This window comes from Bubalus bubalis, chromosome X (assembly GCF_019923935.1).
Source record: "Bubalus bubalis isolate 160015118507 breed Murrah chromosome X, NDDB_SH_1, whole genome shotgun sequence".
NCBI lineage: Eukaryota > Metazoa > Chordata > Mammalia > Artiodactyla > Bovidae > Bubalus > Bubalus bubalis.
The window spans coordinates 105638076-105659948 of NC_059181.1; the positions used below are offsets into that span (position 1 = coordinate 105638076).

General features: G+C 39.6%; 1 protein-coding gene across 2 annotated transcripts in view; it reads right to left on the reverse strand.

Annotated features, from left to right (window-relative positions):
- Positions 1 to 21873, reverse strand: part of GAB3 (GRB2 associated binding protein 3) — an 88381-nt gene that overhangs the window by 13365 nt on the left and 53143 nt on the right. Inside the window, exons 5-8 of one of the 2 annotated variants that reach the window (XM_006041859.4) lie at positions 7164 to 7216; positions 6452 to 6671; positions 4156 to 4237; positions 2640 to 2742 (exon numbers count right to left, since the gene is read on the reverse strand). In XM_006041859.4, coding sequence (XP_006041921.2) covers positions 2640 to 2742; positions 4156 to 4237; positions 6452 to 6671; positions 7164 to 7216 — 458 coding nt within the window. Of the gene's footprint in view, positions 1 to 2639; positions 2743 to 4155; positions 4238 to 6451; positions 6672 to 7163; positions 7220 to 21873 lie in introns of both variants that reach the window. The other variant, XM_006041858.4, reaches the window with a different exon arrangement.

Consider the following 21873-nt stretch of genomic DNA (forward strand, 5'->3'; position numbering starts at 1 on the left):
TCCCTTCTCTAGTGGATCTTCCTGACCCAGGAATCGAACCAGAGTCTCCTGCATTGCAGGTGGATTCTTTACCAACTGAGCTATCAGGGAAGCCCTGATAGAATGGCTATGTCAGAATGTCAGAATGACTAACATGATAGAATGGCTATCATCAAAAAGAACACAAATAACAAACGTTGGTGAGGGTGTGGAGACAAGACAACCCTTGTACACTGTTCGTGGGAATGTAAATTGGTACATCCACTGTGGAAAATAATATGGAGGTTCCTCAAAAATTAAAAATATGATTCACCAATTTCACTTCTGAGTATTTTCCCCCAATACAAAAACACTAATTCAAAAACATATATACAGTCCCATGATCACTGAAGCACTATTTACAATAGCCCAGATATGGAAGCAACTTCAGTGTTCATCAATAGATGAATGGATAAAGATGTTTTATATATATATATATATATATATATATATATATATATATATATATATATGAAGGAAATGGCAACCCACTCCAGTACTCTTGCCTGGACAATTCCATGGATGGAGGAGCCTGGTAGGCTACAGTCCATGGGGTCACAAAGAATCAGACATGACTGAGTGACTTCACTTCACAGCTGATAAAAAGCATGGATTGTCTCAGTGGGGTGGATTTGCTCCTGGATGGATGGATGTATGGATAGATATATATATATACATGCACAATGGAATATGACCCAGCAAAAGGAAGAAATGTTGCCATTATGACACCATGGGTGGATCTAGAGGGTGTTATGCTAAGTGAAATAAGTCAGACAGAGAAAGACAAATACCATATGATCTTATTTAGATGTGAAATAAAAAAATAAATGCAAATAGACCCAGAGGACAAATGGGTGGTTGCCAGAAGGGAGGCAGATGAGGGGTAGGTGGAATAAGTGAAGGAGTTAAAGGCATACACCTCCATTATATAGTATACTAGTAATCCATGGGAATGTAATCCACAGCACAAGGAACAGGATCAACAATATTGTAGTAACTTGTAGAGGTCCATATGGTTACTAGACTTATCATGGGGGTCACTTCATTCATGTATGCAAATGTCAGTCATTATGTAGTCCATCCGAGACTAATATAATGCTGTGCATCAACTATATTTCATTAAAAGATTAAGTCACTAAAGAAGAATACAGGACTTTTATAAAACAAAACTTCTTTTTCAGACTTTAGCCTAAATTTTTAGTCAGGTAAGAACTTGTCCTTAAAGGGAATAAATTATGCATATGATTATATACAAAATCAAAATTGAATTATATTAGTTCAGTCTACCAAATGGGTTGTTTTGTGGAACAAGTGAAATATTGTAAAAAATGACATTTGAAAATATTGTATTACTGCAGTTAAAACACACAGGTGAAAGAGATGGGATAAGTCTTTGAACACATTTCTGTGATGAGTTCCTCAGAGCTACCTTCCTTCAGCCAGCTTTCTGGGCTCTTAAGCTACTGAGTCATATCGCTTAATAATGTACAGAGACAGTCATCAACCAATGATTATAAATAGGCAAGAAACCAATCCTGAATGATGTTGTTAATGGGACACTGGGCTTTCTCATAACCTGAAAGATCAGAAATAACTGCTAGCATCTGGAATGACTCAGCATTTGCTTCTGTGAGGTTATAGATTCACTTCCTTTTTCTGTTCTCTGGAGACAAAGCACAGCTGGTCAGTATCTTTTATAAGAGTGTTTTCTTCTACAAGTTTCCCAAGGGCCATTACTAAGTGTGAAAAATATTGGGAATACCACAGCAGACTGGATATGAGTCACTTTCCACCTGCATATGATTAAGGGGACTCACAGCACAATCCATTAAATGGAGGCAAAATGCAGCACTTAATTGCTGCTTCACTGGACATGACTGTTTTGAGAACTTTAAATGCCTGTTAGTGTCATGCATATGAAGGCAGAGTTGTTTCTGCTCAAAAGCATATAGTCACAGTGCCTTGAACATTGTCTAAATTTCACAGTTCAAAAAGAAATTCTCTCAATAGTTCCCTAGATTTTAAATTCACAGAGTGGTGAGAGTTCTGGCTAAAGGGCCTGATACTTGCCAGAGGTACTAAAAGGCCCTCTTTGTCCTCAGTAACCCACTGGCAATAGAATCCAAGGAAATAGAATGGAAGGGAAATAGAGGGCAAGAAGGAGATACCAGGACTCTAGAACCATAGATGGTTAATCAGAGGATAGACATACCGGGTCTTTGTGAACTCAGGTTTACAGAAAGGCTCCACAAGAAATCTCCAGAAACTAATACCCACCCATGAGCTGGGACACAAGGCCACCCTCCCAACAGGACTCTAAGTGATGCATCTTTGGTAAAGGTGCAGAGGAAGTCAGAGCAGGGCTACCGGGGGGTTTGGTGGAAGGGAGCATCCAGTGTCAGAGTTTCCCACCTAAATGGTACAAGGAGCTGAATGCTGCAGGAAAGAAAACCAACTTCATGTCAGTTTGTTCCCAGTATGGAAAACACGGTAACCTGGCATTACAATTAAGTAATAGTTTTAAGATTTCATGGCACTTTCTGAGCAATATGTTTCCTTTACAGTGAACCCATAAGAATATAGACTGGGGTGAATAAGAAAAATGAAAAATAGAGGATTACCATTTGGATGTAGCTTTTTTCCTCTTCTCTGGAAACAGAATTGGCAAAAAATCTTGCAGAATTAATACCATTTCTTTCTGGAGATAGAAAGCTGGTTCGATTGCTAGGAACAAAAATATAGATGAGGTCAAAGCAATGTCTTACAGCTGGTCTGAAAGCCAGCCAAGAACTGACATGGCCCCTGAGGGGTTTCACCCTTCTCTTCCAGATGCAACTTCCTTCCGGCCAAAGCAATTCCTGAAGTGACAGAGATTACCCCGCAACTCCTGTCCCACTATGGGGCAAATGGCTCCCACTTCTCAAAGGTTATTCTTTTTCCAGGCCCCCCATGTGCCACAGCTCATGAGCTTTCTAGAAAGAGACCAAGGCATCATATCACTGAGAGAAAAACAAAACAGAAATGCTCCTTTGAGGCTCTCATTTCATTCCTCTGAGAAGATGAGACCAAGACCACGAATCCACTTTCATCCTACTCCCATGTCAGAAGCGCAAGCTGAGGCTCTGCATTCCTGTCTGGAACGTGGCCCACTACAGATTAATTGTGTGTTGTGGTATTTAGGGTGAACCAGCAGTAATCTTCCTGCAGTGCGGGAGACCTGGATTCAATCCTTGAGTCAGGAAGATCCCCTGGAGGAGGGCACAGAACCCACTTCAGTATTCTTGCCTAGAGAATCCCATGGACAGAGGAACCTGGTGGGCCACCACTACAAACAGTTGGACATGACTAAGTGATTAAAACAGCAGTAAAGAACCCGCAGGAGCCGCAAGAGACATGGGTTCCATCCCTGGGTCGGGAAGATCCTCTGGAGAAGGAAATGGCAATGCAGTCCAGTATTCTTGCCTGGAGAATCCCATAGACAGAGGAACGGGGTGGGCTACAGTCCCATAGGGTTGCAAAGAGTTGGACGTGCCTGAGTGACTAAACCAACAAGAAACTACCAGGACAAGCTCAGGACTCTGCAACTCAAGCTTTTACAAGGTGAGATGAGAGAGCACAGACACATTTGAGGGTTCATTTACCGAGAGAACTCCATTCACAAAGTTGAGCTTCTAGAAGCCATGCCAGCAGTGCCAGCCCTGCTCAGCAGGCCAGAGCTGCATCCACTGTAGCTGGGGCAAAACAATTCCCTCTCCCAACAAATGTGAATTGGAGGTTGAAAAAGAACCTCTCTCTGTTTGGTACTAGAATTATAGCAGGTAAATACAGATCTACAGGATGGCTACTGTAGGCTGTGAGGATTGTGCAACAGAAAAAAAAAGGTCTTGAAAGAAAGAGGAATGAGCAAATGTGAAGAGGGAAGCACACATTAGAGACAGTTCCCAGCAGCACTCTCATTCTTGATTCCATTGTGCTGGGAGATTCAGTTACCGTTATTCCTTGGTGACCTACAAAACACTTCTGGTTCAAGATAATAAATTTTACTCCTCCCTTGTATTAAGCTCTCTTTCACCACAGAGGTCTGACTAAGGCTGAGAGGGCACCAGATGAGGCCCCTGGGAGCAATCAAAGACTCACCAAGGCACAGTGTGAGTCCTGGTTAGACACGTGTGTTCCCGGATCGTGGAGAGGTTTTTCAGGTCCAGGGTGGGTGGCCGTGCTACAAGATAACACAGAACATCCAATGTAAGTTCTCAGGGGTTCAAGGCCAGAATCTGCAGACTGTAAAACTATGACAATTCCACTTACTAAGCACATGAAGCCCACATTTACTCACAAGCAGTGCTAATGATGAGTGCCCATTTTGCTGTCCTACTATTTCCTGCCTCAGCAGAAGCAGAGGGCACAAGTACTGAGCCAGTGGTCACATCAGCAGCTGGGGTTACATCCTGTCACTACACATTTATTGAGAACTCATAGTAAGTCAGGCCTGGTTCTGGGTGTCAGATGAAGGTCTCTGATCTCATGCCATTCTGTTGCCTGTCTCACCCTTGACCCCTTTCATCACAGACAGAGGTGGTCACCCAAGTTCTAATCATCCCCCCCGCCAGGCCACTGTCTACTTGGTGGTGCTTCTGTGTAGAACAATCTTCCCCATCTCTCTGCCTGGTTATAGTCATCTTCAGATCTCAGCTCAACATCCCCTGCTCAGGAAGGCCTTCATGGGCTCTCACGAGTTCATGTGCTTACTGTTCATGGCACCCACCTGTCTGTGATGATCCAACATTCCTGAGTTGGGTCTAGACTGACTGCACTCTAGGAGGACAGGGTTTTTTTCCTGGTTTGTTCACTGCAGTAGCCTTTGCTGAAGAAGCACCTGGTGCCTGACCCTCACTCCAACTCAGCAACCCACATTGCTGAGTTGGTCATGCACATATTCCCCTATCACTGCCTTGATCAGCTTGTTCTTCTAGCTCTTTCCTCCACACTGGTAGATAGTGTTTAACTCCTTCCATATCACCAGTGACGTTCCTGCTGTTCAGTCAGCTGTGCAGCCACGTGTGTCAGAATCACCCCCTCCCGGTCCAGGTGTTCACCTTCCCAGCCACCCAGTGAATCCCCAACCCTGTGTCCGTCCAAAATCTCTGCACCTTCCTCCATCACCAGGTCTTTCAAAATGGTAGCCACTAGCCACATGAGACTCTTGAAATTTAAGTGCATTGAAATTAAATCAAATCTTAAAATTCACTTCAAGTTGCACTAGCCACATTTCACATGTTTAACAGCCCCATTTTCTTCATTACAGAAACTTCTGTTGCACAGGATTGCTACAGAAAAGTAATCAAGCAAAACAATAATATATACCTCAAAGTTACAGGTGCCTGTGAAATGGTTTCTCACCAGAATGAATGGTTATTTCCTCTAAACCTGAGACAGGGCCTGTTCTCCTATTTAGTACCTATTGCATAATTCTTCTTCTTCCAGGTGGTTTTGACATATCTTTCTCCCCCTCAACCTGGGGAACCCTGCTTGTTTCATCCTCTCTGTCTCCCACTAGTGTTAGGCAAACACAGGGGAAATGGGATTTGACTCAAAGTGAAGAGGGCGGGGCTGGAGCAGAGCAGGCATAAGCAAGCTGCTTAGTTACAGCTCTGAGAGTGGCTACGTGAAGTAGTAGTTTTTCCAAAGAGCAAAGATGGGTGGCGGTGGAGCTGATGGAGTGTCAGGAGTCATGGTCGTGGTACCAAGTATTTCCTCAGAATCACCCAGCCCTACTGGGCAGGGGATGGCAAGCAAGAATGAAGTTAGCAAGTTATTCTGACCTACTTTTGCTCGAACCCTCTTCACCTTCCTCCCTGCCTGTTCCTGCCACTCAGCAGATGGGAGGAACTTCCTGGAGCCCTGTGCCCACAGGAGCCACACTTCTCACCTCCACGTCCTCCATGTTCCCCCTCCCTCCAAAGACACGTCTGTGGCTGGGTACACACAGGGCACTGAACCATGGGGCCTGTGACTGGGTCTGCATTCAGGAATCAGTGTCAAAGGGCATTCTTGACTGCCTTACATAATGGGGACAGTATGACTACATTTAAGTGCTGTTTAAACAAAGAGAGACCAAGGGGCTTCCATTCACACCCAACTCACTCGTTTCTGGGACTTTGTTAGGGAAGCAGCCAAAGATGAGCCCGCTGGAGTGGATTTGGCTTTGGAGACCATGTTTGCCATGACTGCAAGTCTCCAGGTTCCTGTTACCCTGATGATCTGGAGCAATGGTACTCCCCAGCCCTTCCCACCAGATCCCAGCCACTTCTTTCTCCCAGGCCCCTGGGGTGGAGGGTTTCTGTAGTGTTTCCTTTGCAGAGAGGCTTAGGAGGGAAGCTTTTCCACACGGTTATCACACCTTGCTCCCCCATCCCACACAGGAGTGGCTTACTCTTCCTCTGAGGCTTGAGATCTCTGTTCACGGGGGGAGGCTCCAGGTCTATGGGGAGCTCGGGCAAGGGGCTGGAGATGCTCCCTGAGTTCATTGGAATGTAATCGTCAGAGCTGTCATGGGGTCCGAGAGCAAAGGCGGCAGTCTGGGGACTCATGGGCACGTAGCCGTCCTCAGTGCTGGTGGAAGTTGGTGGGGACATTGGGAAGAACCTGCATGGCTGCAAGGGAATGAAAACCAGTTAGAAAGCACAGAATAGCATGGAAACTGCTTCTGGTGGGCAAACTTGGCTGCGTGTGAGATTTCAGTTGCAAATTATCTAGGAATAACTCTGAACTTCCTTAGGAGAGTTAGACAAGCCTCTAACTCAAGCTCTGCCTCTGGACTTATCATGGGAGGTAGGTGATGACTCGCCTAGGACTCATGCTGGAAGACAGAGGTCAATGAAATTTATGCAAATACTTTAAGAATAATGGGATGACCTCAATAGCTACCTCAGGTCTGAGATGTGTCCAGACCATTAGAACTGGTAAGGTCCTTACAGAGCACGAAGTCCAGTAGTTCCCAGACAAGTTCAAGCTTTAATGGGAGACTGCAAGGGTCCTCGGAGATTCAGACTGCTGAATCTCAAAAGATATCAAGGGAACATATATAGGGCAGACTATGTTTTGGTAAAAATTAAGGCTTAAAGAAACTCAAGTACCAAACTTACCAAATTTAAACTTAGCCGCTTGTCTCGGTGTCTTAAAGATTGGCCTTCGACATCTGCTGCAAGAAACAAGTCAGGGTGGTGAAAAATGCAGGACACCAGTTGAAACTAAGCTCAGGGCCCTGTGCTCAGCTCCAGAGGGAGAGAGGCTTGCTACTCAGTCTAGCTGGACAGCCAGAACATTCCCCCACAGGTGGAAAGCAGACTAGATTTTGAAGAGGTTTCTGTATGATGCTTCAGTTCTGTTAATTGGGGGGAGTCATGGGAAGCGATTAATAAATGCTTGCTGCATTTGTCACATGGATTTTCTGTACTTAGAAATGGCAGAAACAGAGCTGGAGGTTTGATAAGAGGAGAAGAGGCATGAAATAGCCCTTGCAAAGAACAGGAGAATGGGGTGAACAAAGGAATAGCCTTGCACAGTGTCAACACGAATTGGTGACCATGAATTTCTGCAGCCAAAGTCAGCGCTTCAGTACAGATCCAGAGAGAGAGGAGAGCTGGATGAATCTAAGATTAGACATTTCTGAGATGGATGTGATCCATATAGAGTGTGATGTAAAAATTCAGAATAACTGTTGAATTAAAATAGATATCCAGTTTAAAAATAAAATAAAATTTAAAAAAAATAAAATAAAATAGATATCCAGAAGGTAGCAAGATATATGTGTGCAGAGTCAAATGAGACTTACTTAGAGATGGAGTTAAAACCTAAGAGTAGAGGAGATAATCTAGAGGTTTTAAATGTTGAGAAAAGTTTAAGTATAAAATCCTGGAAACTTTGGGCTTCCCTTGTGGCTCAGAGGTAAAGAATCCGACTGCCAATGCAGGAAACATGGGTTCAATCCCTGATCCGGGAAGATCCCACATGCTGTGGGCAGCTAGAGTCTGTGCGCCAGTACTAGTGAGCCTGTGCTTTAGACCCTGGGAGCCGCAACTACCAAAGTTCAGGCATCTTAGAACTTGTGCTTTGCAATGATAGAAGCCACTACAATGAGAAGCCAGCACACCCCAACTAGAGAGTAGCCCCTGCTCGGTTCAACTAGAGAAGGTGCACGAAGCAACGAAGACTCAGCACAACCATAAATAAACAAATTGATAAAAGTATGTTTAAAAAATCCTAGAGATTCTCACTATTCAAAGAGTAGGAAGATGAGGACTGGCTCATGTTGAGAGGAAGCAGTTGGAGAGTAAGGAGGAAAGCCAGGGGCTAGAACTACAAGAGCCCACAGGAGGCCTGGCTAGAACCACGAGAGCCCACAGGAGGAGATGGAGGCTGGTGGCAGTGAGCATCGCTGGGAAGGGCCCTCAGCATGTGGGACTGGAGCAAACTGTCTCCCTAGAACCTGGAGATGTGAAAAGCCAAGCTGCCTCTGAGAAATTAACTGTAGTCAACATCATCTTCAAGCAAGAGAATAACTTCCAACTTAGAAAGATGTGATGGAGACTGGAGATTGATTAAGAATGTCTTTTATATATACACAGATATGTGTGTCTATCTATGTTTATATTTCTTAAAGGGGGATGTTAAAAGATGCTCTGGAGTCAGACTGGTTTTAAATCCCTAATCTGCCACATATTAGCTCTGTGACACTAGACAAGCACTTTCTCTGTGTCTCAGTTTCCTAATCTGTGAAGTGAGACCAATAATAGAACCTATTTCACAGGACTTCTGGAAAGATTAGATGTGTTAGGGCATCCAGAGGACTTAGAACAGTGCTTGGAACATGAAGTATTTAATAAATCCTACCAATTATTATGGACATTGTTAATAAAGAATGTGGTGATCCAGTGGTTAAAATTCTGTGCTCCTACTACAGGGGGTACAGGTTCTATCCCTGATCAGTGAACTAGATCCCACATGCCACAAAGAGTGGCCCCCCAAAAAAAAATTAAGAATGTGGGACTTGCATATGTGTACACAGTCCCTAACTTTCTATTATAAAATTCCTATTGAAATCACCAAATAACACAATTACAGAGAAACCCCTGCATCAACATCAGCTAGTTTAAGGAATTTGTGATACAGGAAAGACAGGATTTGAGAGTGGATGAACATTCCTATGAAACAGATATCTGTCACATTCACCCTTTTTCATATTATTCCCTTGCCCGCACCTGCTCTACTAATCTCCTTGACCATGTTCTACTTTTTCTCTTTCCAAAGTACTATCACCTTCTAATGAATCAAATAGTTTTGTTATACCCAGCCTTACTGAGAATGTGACTATATGTGTGTAAAAACACTGTCAATTAAAGGTGTACAATATGCTGATTTGTCATACATATATTGCAAAATGATTACCACCATAGCATTAGCTAACACCTCCATACCATCACACAACTACCATTTCTTTTTTTCTGCCAGTTTCATTGAGATGTAATTGACACACAGCACTGTGTAAGTTTTGGGCTTCCCTGGTGGCTCAGTGGTAAAGAACCCACCTGCCAATGCAGAGGATGCGTGTTCAATCCCTAGGTTAGGAAGATCCCCTGGAAAAGGAAATGGCAACTCACTCCAGTATTCTTCCTTGGAAATCCCATGGACAGAGGAGCCTGGCAGTCTACAGTCCATGGGGTTGCAAAGTGTCGGCAACGACTGAAGTGACAAGGCATAGCATTAATATTAGATACCAAAAGTTTATTTCCAACATTTTGCTTTAAAGTAAAGGAGAGAAATGGGTGGAAATGGGGGAAAATTAAATAAGAATTGATTAACAATACTCAAGAAAGAAATTATAGAAAACCATCTCAGAAATGAAGCCTAAGTTACAAAATTCCAAGGGAAGAAGATATTCAACTGAAAATGCAATAAGTGGAAATGAAGAAAGTCCATAAAACAACTAAGGGAATAAAAAATAAAGTAAAAAAGAATCACAGAAAAAGAGATTGAAATAGAAGATAGGCAATGAAGATGCAATATATGTATTGTTAGATTTCCCCCAAAGAAAAAAAAAAACAATAGTATATTACTAATATTGAAATCATAATCCAAGAAAAGTTTCACAAATAAAGTAACATTTGAATCTACATATTGAAAGGCCCATCAAGTAACTGGAATAAATAGTCAATTCTACCCAGAATGTAAAATTTATTAAAAGAGCTATATCTATCAAAATGACAAAATGAAAACAAGTGAATTAAATACCCAGTTCAAAGCTAGAAAAGGAACACTAGAGAAAACCAAAAGAAATCATAAAGTAAAGATACAAGCAAAAATTAATAAAGTCCAGAGGAAGTGGATTTACTTTTTTAAAAATCAAAATCTTGGTTTCCTGGGGAAAAAATTTAACCTGAGGGAAACCCACTAGCCAATCTAATCAATAGAGGTGGCACAAATATACAAAATAAGAACTGATAAGGAGAAAGCAATCATTGAAACAGAGGAGTTTTTTTTTTTAAAGAGACACTTCTGCATGCCTCTACACAAATAAACTTTAAAATCTAGATGAAATGGATGATTTCTAGAGAAATACACTACACCAAAATTGACACAAAAAGTGATAGAAATCTTACACATTTAAATTTCCATAGAATAAAACAGACAAAGTTACCTCCCAAAACTACCTCCCCAAACCACCTCCCAAAAGTGAAGTCATTCAGTCGTGTCCAACTCTTTGTGACCCCATGAACTGTAGCCTGCCAGGCTCCTCTATCCATGGGATTCTCCAGGCAAGAATACTGGAGTGGATTGCCATTTCCTTCTCCAGGGGATCTTTCCAACCCAGAGATTGAACCTGGGTCTCCTGCATTTCAGGCAAACTCTTTACCACATGAGCCAGGGAACCTTCCCAAAATCACCTCCCAAAGCTACCACCCAAAGCCACCTCCCAAAACTACCTCTCAAAACCACTGAGATCAGATGGTTCCAACAGACAATTTTACCAAACCTTCAAACACCAGGCAGTCTCAATGCTTCAAAAATTTGTTAGAAAGTTTAGAAAACCAAGGACTATTTCTAATTCTTTTTATGAAGCAAGTATAACTTTGGAAGCTAAACCTGATAAAGATAAAATATATCAGAAAAGACTGATCTATACATCAGTGTCTCTTTTGCTGTCTCGTACACAGGTTTATTGTTACCATCTTTCTAAATTCCATATATATGTGTCAGTATACTGTATTGGTGTTTTTCTTTCTGATTTACTTCACTCTGTATAATAGGCTCCAGTTTCATCCACCTCATTAGAACTGATTCAAATGTATTCTTTTTAATGGCTGAGTAATACTCCATTGTGTATATGTACCACAGCTTTCTTATCCATTCATCTGCTGATGGGCATCTAGGTTGCTTCCATGTATATCATGTATGAAACGAGTCGCCAGTCCAGGTTCGATGCACGATACTGGATGCTTGGGGCTGGTGCACTGGGACGACCCAGAGGGAGGGTATGGGGAGGGAGGAGGGAGGAGGGTTCAGGATGGGGAGCACGGGTATACCTGTGGTGGATTCATTTTGATGTTTGGCAAAACTAATACAATATTGTAAAGTTTAAAAATAAAATAAAATTTAAAAAAATTGAAAAAAAAATAAATTACAAAAAAAAAGAAAAAAAATATATCAGAAAAGTATAAACTAATATCACTTATGATTATTAACACAAAAATCCTAACTAAAATATTAGCAAGCATCATGCCCTCTTTGAACCATTACTATAAAACTTCTCACTATCCTCTCCAAGGTGGGACACATTGTTTTGAGGGCATTAGCCCGCTCTGGACCCCTTAGCCTAGCAAAGCAATAAAGCTACTTTTTTCTACTTCACCACTACTCTCAAATATTAGAAAACAGAAGAAAGTGGTATTACTAGAATGGCTGAATGAGGAGCTCAGAGAAGCTATTCCCCCAAAAGCAATGATAAAACTGTACAAAATTATTTTTGTATGCAACTATTAGGGGACTTTGAAAATTTACCAAAAGCATACAACAAAACTATTGCATATTGTATTTGGAAGCTTTTATTGAAAACAACAACAACAACAAAACTACCGAACATCACATAAGAACAGTGAGAATTTGTGGCATTTTAGCTTGGGGTGCTCCCATACCCCTCAGCAGCTCACTCAGCAGTAGTTCTACCAGGGCAAGGCAAGTCATAAAAACTGGCAGCTTTTTTTTTGCCAAAGGGGTCTCATTTGATTTGGATCAAAGCATATAACAAACTCCATTCCTCTATGTACTATCAAAAGCATACCAACATTCACTTTATAGGGGTTCCAGAAGTAGACAAGAGAGAGAAAAGAATAAAAAATTGTATTTACAGAACTTATGGTTGAAAACTTTCTACATGGAAACAGACATCCAGGGACAGGAAGCACAGAAGGTCCCTAAAAAAAGATGAACCTAAACAGACTTACAAGACATACCATAATTAAAATGGCAAAAATTAAAGATAAAGAGAGAATTCTAGAGTTATTTACAAGGAAATCCCCATAAGGCTATCAGCTGATTTCTCTGAAGAAACTTTTCAGGCCAGAAGAGAGTGGTATGACAGATTCAAAGGCTCAAAAGGGAAAAACCTGGTTGCTTGGGGCTGGTGCACTGAGATGACCCAGAGGGATGGTACAGGGAGGGTGGAGGGAGGGGGGTTCAGGATGGGGAACACGTGTATACCTGTGGTGGATTCATGTTGATGTATGGCAAAACCAATACAATACTGTAAAGTAATTAACCTCCAATTAAAATAAATAAATTTTTATTAAAAAAAGAAAAAAATAAAAGAGTGAAATAACAACAACAACAACAACAAAAAAAAGCCTGTGACCTAGGATAACCTACCCAGCAAGATTACCATTTAGAATCAAAAAAGATATAAAGAGATTCTCAGACAAGCAAAAATGAAAAGAGTTCATCAATACTAAACCTACCCTAAAAGAAATGTTAGAAGATCTTCTCTAAGCAGAAAAGAAGGAAAAAATATTTAATAAAGGAAAACCCCACTAGGAAAGCCAAATAGATAGCAATGACTGAGGAAAAACCACTTAAATAGCCAATACAAAGATTAAAATACAATAAATTATAAAATCAACTATAACTACAATAAAGAATTAAGGGACAGACATGAAGATGTAAAATATGACATCAAAAACACAAAATGTGATGGAGGAGAGTAAAAAATATAGATTTTTTAAGAGTTTGTTTGAACTTAAATGACTATCAGTTTCAAACAAGTAGATAAAGGCCAACATATATGAAAACAATGGTAAACACAAACCAAAAAGCTACAATAGATACACAAAAACTAAAAAGAAAAGAACACAAACATAATACTAAAGAAAATAATCAAACCACAAGGGAAGACACAGAAAGAAGAAATTAACAGAAAATAATAATAACTATTATTAAAATGAAAATAAGGACATATCTATCAATAATTAGTTTAAATGTCAATGGGCTAAATGCTAAAATCAAAAGACGTAGTCTGGCTGATGAGATCAAAAACAAGATTCTTCAATATGTTGCCTACAAGAGACTCACATCAGGGTTAATGACACATAGAGCTGAATGTGAAGGGGTGGAAAAAATATTTCATGCAAACAGAAATGACAAAAAACTGGAAGTAGCAATACTCATATCAGACAAAACAGACTTTAAAACAAAAGCTATAACAAAAGACAAAGAAGGACACTATATAATGATAAAGAGATCAATAAGGAGGATATTACATTCATTAACAAATATGCACCCAATACAGGAGCATCTAAATACATAAAGCAAATACTAACAAACTTAAAGAAATTGACAATAACAAAATAATATTAGGGGACTTTTACACCCCACTGACATCAATGGACAGACCATCCAGACAGAAAATCAGTAAGGCAACAGTAGTCTTAAATGACACAATAGACTAGTTAAACTTAATAGATACTATAGGACATTCAATCAAAAAACAAAATACATATTCTTTTCAAGTTCACAAGGAATGTTCTCCAGAATATATTACATGCTAGGCCACAGAAAAAGTCTCAAAAAATTTTAGAGGATAGAAATTATATCAAGTATTTTTCCAACCACAACAGTGTGAAACAAGAAATCAATTCTAGAAAGAAAAATAGGAAAAGCACAAATGTGTAGAGATTAAGCAATATGCTAATAAAAAAAGCAATGGGTCAATGAATGAGTCAAAGAGGAAATCAGAAAATAGCTTGAGACAAGTTAAAATGGAAATACAACACTCCAAAATCTATGTAATACAGCAAAAGCAGTTCTATGAGGAAAGTTTACAGTAATACAGGCCTTCTTCAAAAAATAAGAAAAATCTCAAATAAACAACTTAACCTACCATCTAAAACTGGAAGGATGCCCATTCTTGACACTTCTATTTAACGCAGCATTGGCAGTCCTAGCCACAGTAATCAAACAAGAAAAAGGAAACAGAAGCAACCAAATTGGAAAGGAAAAAGTAAAACTGTTACTATTTTGCTGATGACATGATACTTTATATAAAAACCCTGAAGTGTCCACACACACAAAAAAATTATTAGAACTAATAAATGAATTCAAGTTTCAGGACACAAGATTAATAGACAGAAGTCTGTCATAGTTCTATACACTAATAATGAACTCTCAGAAAGAGAAAGCAAGAAAATAATCCCATTTTAAATCACATCAAAAATAAAATACCCAAGAATAAACTTAACCAAGGAGGTAAAAGACCTATACTCTGAAAACTATACAACATTGAAGAGGGAAACTGAAGATAATACAAAATAATTAAAAGATATCTTGTGCTCCTGGATTGGAAAAATTAACATTGTTAAAGTGTCCATATGAACCAAAGCAATCTACAGATTTAATGCAATCCCTATCAAAATAATGCCCACAGAAGAAGAATAAATAATCTTAAAATTCATATGGAACAAAAAAGATCCAGAACTGCTAAAGCAATCTTGAGAAAAAACAACAACAACAAAGCTAGAGGTAAAACCTATCCAGACTTCAGACTATACTGCAAAGCTACAGTAATTAAAACATCATGGTACTGGCACAAAAACAGATATATAGATCAGTGGGAGAGAATAGAGGGCCCACACATCTATGGTTCATTAATCTATGACAAAGGAGGCAAGAATATACAGTGCAGAAAAGACAGAGCATCCCTTTAACAGGTGATGCTCAGAAGCCTGGACAGCTACATGTAAAACAATGAAACTAGAACACTTCCTAACACCATATACAAAAATAAACTCAAAATGGATTAAAGATCTAACTACAAGACCTGAAACCATAAAAGTCCTAGAAGAGAATATAGGCAGAACACTCTTTGACATGATTGTAGCAATATTTTTTGAATCTATCTCCACTTTATGGAAAATAGAAGGGGAAAAAAGTGGAAACAGTGACAGATTTTATTTTTGGGGGCTCCAAAATCACCGCGGATGATAATTGCAGTCATGATGTTAAAAGACGCTTGCTCCTTGGAAGGAAAGTTATGACAAACCTAGACAGTGTATCAAAAAGCAGACACATCACTTAGCCAACAAAGATCTGTATAGTCAAAGCTATGGTTTTTCCAGTAGTCATGTATGGATGTGAGAGTTGGACCTTAAATAAGGCTGAGTGCCGAAGGACTGATGCTTTCAAATTGTGGTGCTGGAGAAGACTCTTGAGAGCCTTTGGACAGCAAGGAGATCAAACCAGTCAATCCTAAAGAAAATCAATCCTGAATATTCATTGGAAGGACTGATGCTAAAGCTGAAGCTCCAATACTCTGGCCACCTGATGTGAAGAATTGACTCACTGAAAAAGACCCTGATGCTGGGAAAGATTGAAGGCTAAAGGAGAAGCAGTGGCAGAGGATGATATGGTTATATAGTGTCACTGACTCAATGAACATGACTTTGAACAAACCCCAGGAGATACTGGAGGGCAGGGGAGCCTGGCATGCTTCAGTCCATAGGGTCACACAGTCAAACACAATTTAGCAACTGAACAACAATAAGCAAACAAAAGAAATAAAAGTGAAACAAACAACTGGGACCTAATTACACTTAAAAGCTTTTGGACAGCAAAGGACACCACCAACAAAACAAAAAATCAACCTATGGAATGAGATAAAATATTTGCAAATGATATGACCAACAAGATTTTAATATTCAAAATACATAAACAGCTCATAAATCTCAATATTAAAAAAAAAAAACCCAAAGTATGTGATTTGAAAATGAGCAAGAGAGAGGAACTGTGGCTCCTGAGGCATGCTGGATGCAGAGAAACTGAAGATGTAGTCGACCAGATTTTGGAAATAACTACAACAGGAGGTCTGAAAAACAAAGAGGTCGTTTTCATCTCATCAGGCCTAGATGAAGAGATCAAGCCCTGAGCCTTTGGAGTGGGAGTAATGACTCCAAGACCCTAGACTACATGAGAATTAACCCAAGGAAGTATCAAATAGTGAGAACTCACACAAAGGAAACTACTTCAATACAAGACCTGGCATCACCCAACCACCAGTAGCACCCTGTGCAGGATGCATCATCTAAACAATAAACAATACAAACACAAACTCAGTCATCAGCAGACAAGATTACCTCACTCAGCTTTGCCCATCAGAGGGAAAAAAAAAGACTCAGCACAAATCTCACCCTATATGAAGCTTACACAAACCACTGGACCATCCTTAGGAGGGCAGAAACCAAAAGGAAAAAAGAGTTCAACCTTGAAGCCTGGGAAAAGGAGACTTCAAACATAATCAGTTAAAAAAATAATGAATAAGGCAGAGAAATACTACACAAATGAAGGAACAAACTAGAAACATAGAAGTCCAAATAAATGAAGAGGAAATAGGCAAACTACCTGAAAAAAAATTCAGAATAATGATAGCAAAGATGATCAAAAACCTTGAAAACAAAATGGAGAGAATTCAAGAATCAAAATCAACTAACAAAGACCTAGAAGAATTAAAGAATAAACATACAAAAACAAACAACACAATTACTGAAATTAAAAATACTCTAGAAGGAATCAATAGCAGAATATCTGAAACAGAATAACTAATCAGTGAGCTGGAAGTTAAAATGGTGGAAAGAATTTCTGAAGAGTAGATAAAGTAAAAAGAATGAAAAGAACTGAGGCTACTCTCAGAGACCTCTGGGACAATATCAAATGCACGAACATTTGAATTAGAGGTATCCCAGAAGAAGGAGAGAAAAAGAAAGGATATGAGAAAATTTTTGAAGAGATTATAGTTGAAAATTTCCCCAACATGGAAAAGGAAATTGTCAACCAAGTCCAAGAGGTGCAAAGAGTCCCATACAGGATAAACCCAAGGAGAAACACACCAAGACAGATACTAATCAAACCAAAAAAGACTACACAAAAAGAAAGAATATTAAAAGCAGCAGGGGAAAAGCAACAAGTAACATACAAGGGAACCCCATACATTTAACAGCTGATCTTTCAGCAGAAACTCTGCAGGTCAGAAGGGAATGGCAGGATATATTTAAAGTAATTAAAGGGAAAAATCTACAACCAAGATTACTGTACCCAGCAAGGATCTCATTCAAAATTGATGGAGAAATAAAAAGCTTTTCAGACAAGCAAAAGTTAAGAAAATTCAGTGCCACCAAATCAGCTTTACAACAAATGCTAAGAAATACAAGAAAAAAATCTACAAAATCCACCCCAAACAATTAAGAAAATGGCAATAGGAACATATATATCAACAGTTACTTTAAATGTAAATGGATTAAATGCTCCAACCAAAAAGACACAGACTGGCTGAAAGGATACAAAAACAACTTTAAATGTAAATGGATTAAATGCTCCAACCAAAAAGACACAGACTGGCTGAACGGATACAAAAACAAGACCCATATATATGCTGTCTACAAGAAACCCACTTCAGACCTAAAGGCACATATAGACTGAAAGTGAGAGGATAGAAAAATATATTCCATGCAAATGGGAACCAAAAGAAAGCAGGAGTAGCAATCCCCATATCAGACAAAATAGACCTTAAAATAAAGATTACAAGAAATAAGGAAGGACACTACACAATGATCAAGGGATCAATCCAAGAGGAAAACATAACAACTGTAAATATCTATGCACCCAACATAGGAGCACCTCAATACATAAGACAAACACTAACAGACATAAAATGAGAAATTGACAGTAACACAATAATAGTAGGAGACCTTAACACCCCACTCACACGAATGGACAGTTCATCAAAACAAAAAATTAAGAAGGAAACACAAGTCTTAAATCATACATTAGATGAGATGGATCTCATTGATATCTTCAGGACATTCCATCCAAATGCAGAAGAATACACTTTCTTCTCAAGTGCACATGGAACATTCTCCAGGATAGACCACATCTTGGGTCACAAATCAAACTTCAGTAAATTTAAGAAAATTGAAATCGTATCAAGCCTCTTCTCAGACCACAACGCTATGGGACTACATATCAATTACAAGAAAAAAAAAAAACAAAACACTACAAAACACAAGCATATGGAGATTAAACAATATGTTTCTAAATAACAAACAGGTTACAGAAGAAATCAAAAGGGAAATCAAAAAATTTCTAGAAACAAATGACAATGAAAACATGACAACTCAAAACCTATGGGATGCAGCAAAAGCAGTTCTGAGAGGGAAGTTTATAGCAACACAATCCTACCTCGAGAAGTAAGAAAAACATCGAATAGACAACCCAAATTTACACCTAAAACAACTGGAAAAAGAAGAAAAAAAGCCTCAAAATTAGTAGAAGGAACGAAATCATAAAGATCCAAGGAGAAATAAATGAAAAAGAAACATAGTAACGATTAATAAAACTAAAAGCTGTCTTTGAGAAGATGTTTATCTTTGTTTAATTTGACAAACCATTAGCCATACTCATCAAGAAAAAAGGAGAGAAGAATCAAATCAACAAAATTAGACATGCAAAAGAAGAGGTTACAACAGACAGTGCAGAAATACAAAGGATTGTGAGACTATTATGAACAATAAAATGCAATATTATGGCAACAAAATGAATAACCTGGAAGAAATGGACAGATTCTTAGAAAAGTTCAATCTCACAAGACTGAATCATGAAGAAATAGAAATTATGAACAACCCAAATACAAGCACTGAAAGTGAAGCTGTGATCAAAATCTACAAAAAACAAAATCCCAGGATCAGATGGCTTCAAAATCTACAAAAAACAAAATCCCAGGATCAGATGGCTTCACAGGAGAATTCTATCAAACATTTAGAGAAGAGCTAATACCTATCATTCTCAAACTCTTTCAAAAAATTCCAGAGGAAGGAACACTTCCAAACTCATCCTACAAGGCTACCATCAATCACCCTGATACCAAAACTAGACAAAGATAACACAAAAAGAAACCTACAGGCCAAAATCACTGATGAATATAAATGCAAAAATCCTCAACAAAATTTTAGCAAACAGAATTCAGCAACACATTGAAAAGGTCATACACCATGATCAACTTGGCTTTATTCCAGGAATGCAAGGATTCTTCAATATATGCAAATCAAACAATATGATATACCATATTAACAAATTGAAAGATAAAAACCATACGATAATCTCAATAGATACACAAAAAGCCTTTGACAAAATTCACCACCCATTTATGATTCAGTTCAGTTCAGTTCAATCGCTCAGTCGTGTCTGACTTTTTGCGACCCCATGAATCATAGCACGCCAGGACTCCCTCTCCATTACCATCACCTGGAGTTCACCCAAACTCATGTCCATCAAGTCGGTGATGCCATCCAGCCATCTCATCCTCTGTCATCCCTTTCTCCTCCTGCCCCCAATCCCTCCCAGCATCAGCGTCTTTTCCAATGAGTCAACTCTTCACATGAGGTGGCCAAAGTATTGGAGTTTCAGCTTCAGCATCAGTCCTTCCAATGAACACCCAGGACTGATCTCCTTTAGGATGGACTGGTTGGATCTCCTTGCAATCCAAGGGACTCTCAAGAGTATTCTCCAACACCACAGTTCAAAAGCATCAATTCTTCAGCGCTCAGCTTTCTTCACAGTCCAACTCTCACATCCATACATGACCACAGGAAAAACCATAGCCCTCACTAGATGGACTCTGTTGGCAAAGTAATGTCTCTGCTTTTGAATATGCTATCTAGGTTGGTCATAACTTTCCTTCCAAGGAGTAGGCATCTTTTAATTTCATGGCTGCAGTCACCATCTGTAGTGATTTTGGAGCCCCCAAAATTAAAGTCTGACACTGTTTCTACTGTTTCTGCATCTATTTCCCATGAAGTGATGGGACCAGATGCCATGATCTTCATTTTCTGAATGTTGAGCTTTAAGCCAACTTTCTCACTCTCCTCTTTCACTTTCATCAAGAGGCTCTTTAGTTATTCACTTTCTGCCATAAGAGTGGTGTCATCTGCATATCTGAGGTTATTGAGATTTCTCCCAGCAATCTTGATTCCAGCGTGTGCTTCCTTCAGCCCAGCGTTTCTCATGATGTACTCTGCATATAAGTTAAATAAGCAGGGTGACAATATACAGCCTTGACGTGCTCCTTTTCCTATTTGGAACCAGTCTGTTGATCCATGTCCAGTTCTAACTGTTGCTTTCCGACCTGCATATAGGTTTCTCAAGCGGCAGGTCAGGTGGTCTGGTATTCCCATCTCTTTCAGAATTTTCCAGTTTATTGTGATCCACACAGTCAAAGGCTTTGACATAGTGAATAAAGCAGAAATAGATGTTTTCCTGGAACTCTCTTGGTTTTTCGATGATCCAGCAGATGTTGGCAATTTGATCTCTGGTTCCTCTGCCTTTTCTAAAACCAGCTTGAATATCTGGAAGTTCACGGTTCCCGTATTGCTGAAGCCTGGCTTGGAGAATTTTGAACATTACTTTACTAGCGTGTGAGATGAGTGCAATTGTGCGGTAGTTTGAGCATTCTTTTTTAGGACTTCCCTGGTGGCTCAGACGGTAAAGCGTCTGCCTACAATGTGGGAGACCCAGGTTCAATTCCTGGGTTGGGAAGATCTCCTGGAGAAGGAAATGGCAACCCACTCCAGTATTCTTGCCTGGAAAATCTCATGGATGGTGGCACCTAGTAGGCTACAGTCCATGGGGTCACAAAGAGACGGACATGACTGAGCAACTTCACTTGAGAATTCTTTGGCATTGCTTTTCTTTGGGATTGGAATGAAAACTGACATTTTCCGGTCCTGTGGCCACTGCTGAGTTTTCCAAATTTGCTGGCATATTGGGTTTGGCACTTTCATAGCATCATCTTTTAGGATTTGAAATAGCTCAACTGGAATTCCATCACCTCCACTAGCTTTGTTCATAGTGATGTTTTCTAAGGCCCACTTGACTTCATATTCCAGGATGTCTGGCTCTAGGTGAGTGATCACATCAGCATGATTATTTGGGTCGTGAAGCTCTTTTTTGTACAGTTCTTCTGTGTACTCTTGCCACCTCTTCTTAACATCTTCTGTTTCTGTTAGGTTCATACCATTTCTGTTCTTTATCGAGCCCATCTTTGCATGAAGTGTTCCCTTGGTATCTCTAATTTTCTTGAAGAGATGTCTAGTCTTTCCGATTGTGTTATTTTCCTCTATTTCTTTGCACTGATTGCTGAGGAAGGCTTTCTTATCTCTCTTTGCTATTCTTTGGAAGTCTGCATTCAGATGCTTATATCTTCCTTTTCTCCTTTGCTTCTTGCTTCTCTTCTTTTCACAGCTATTTGTAAGGCCTCCCCAGACA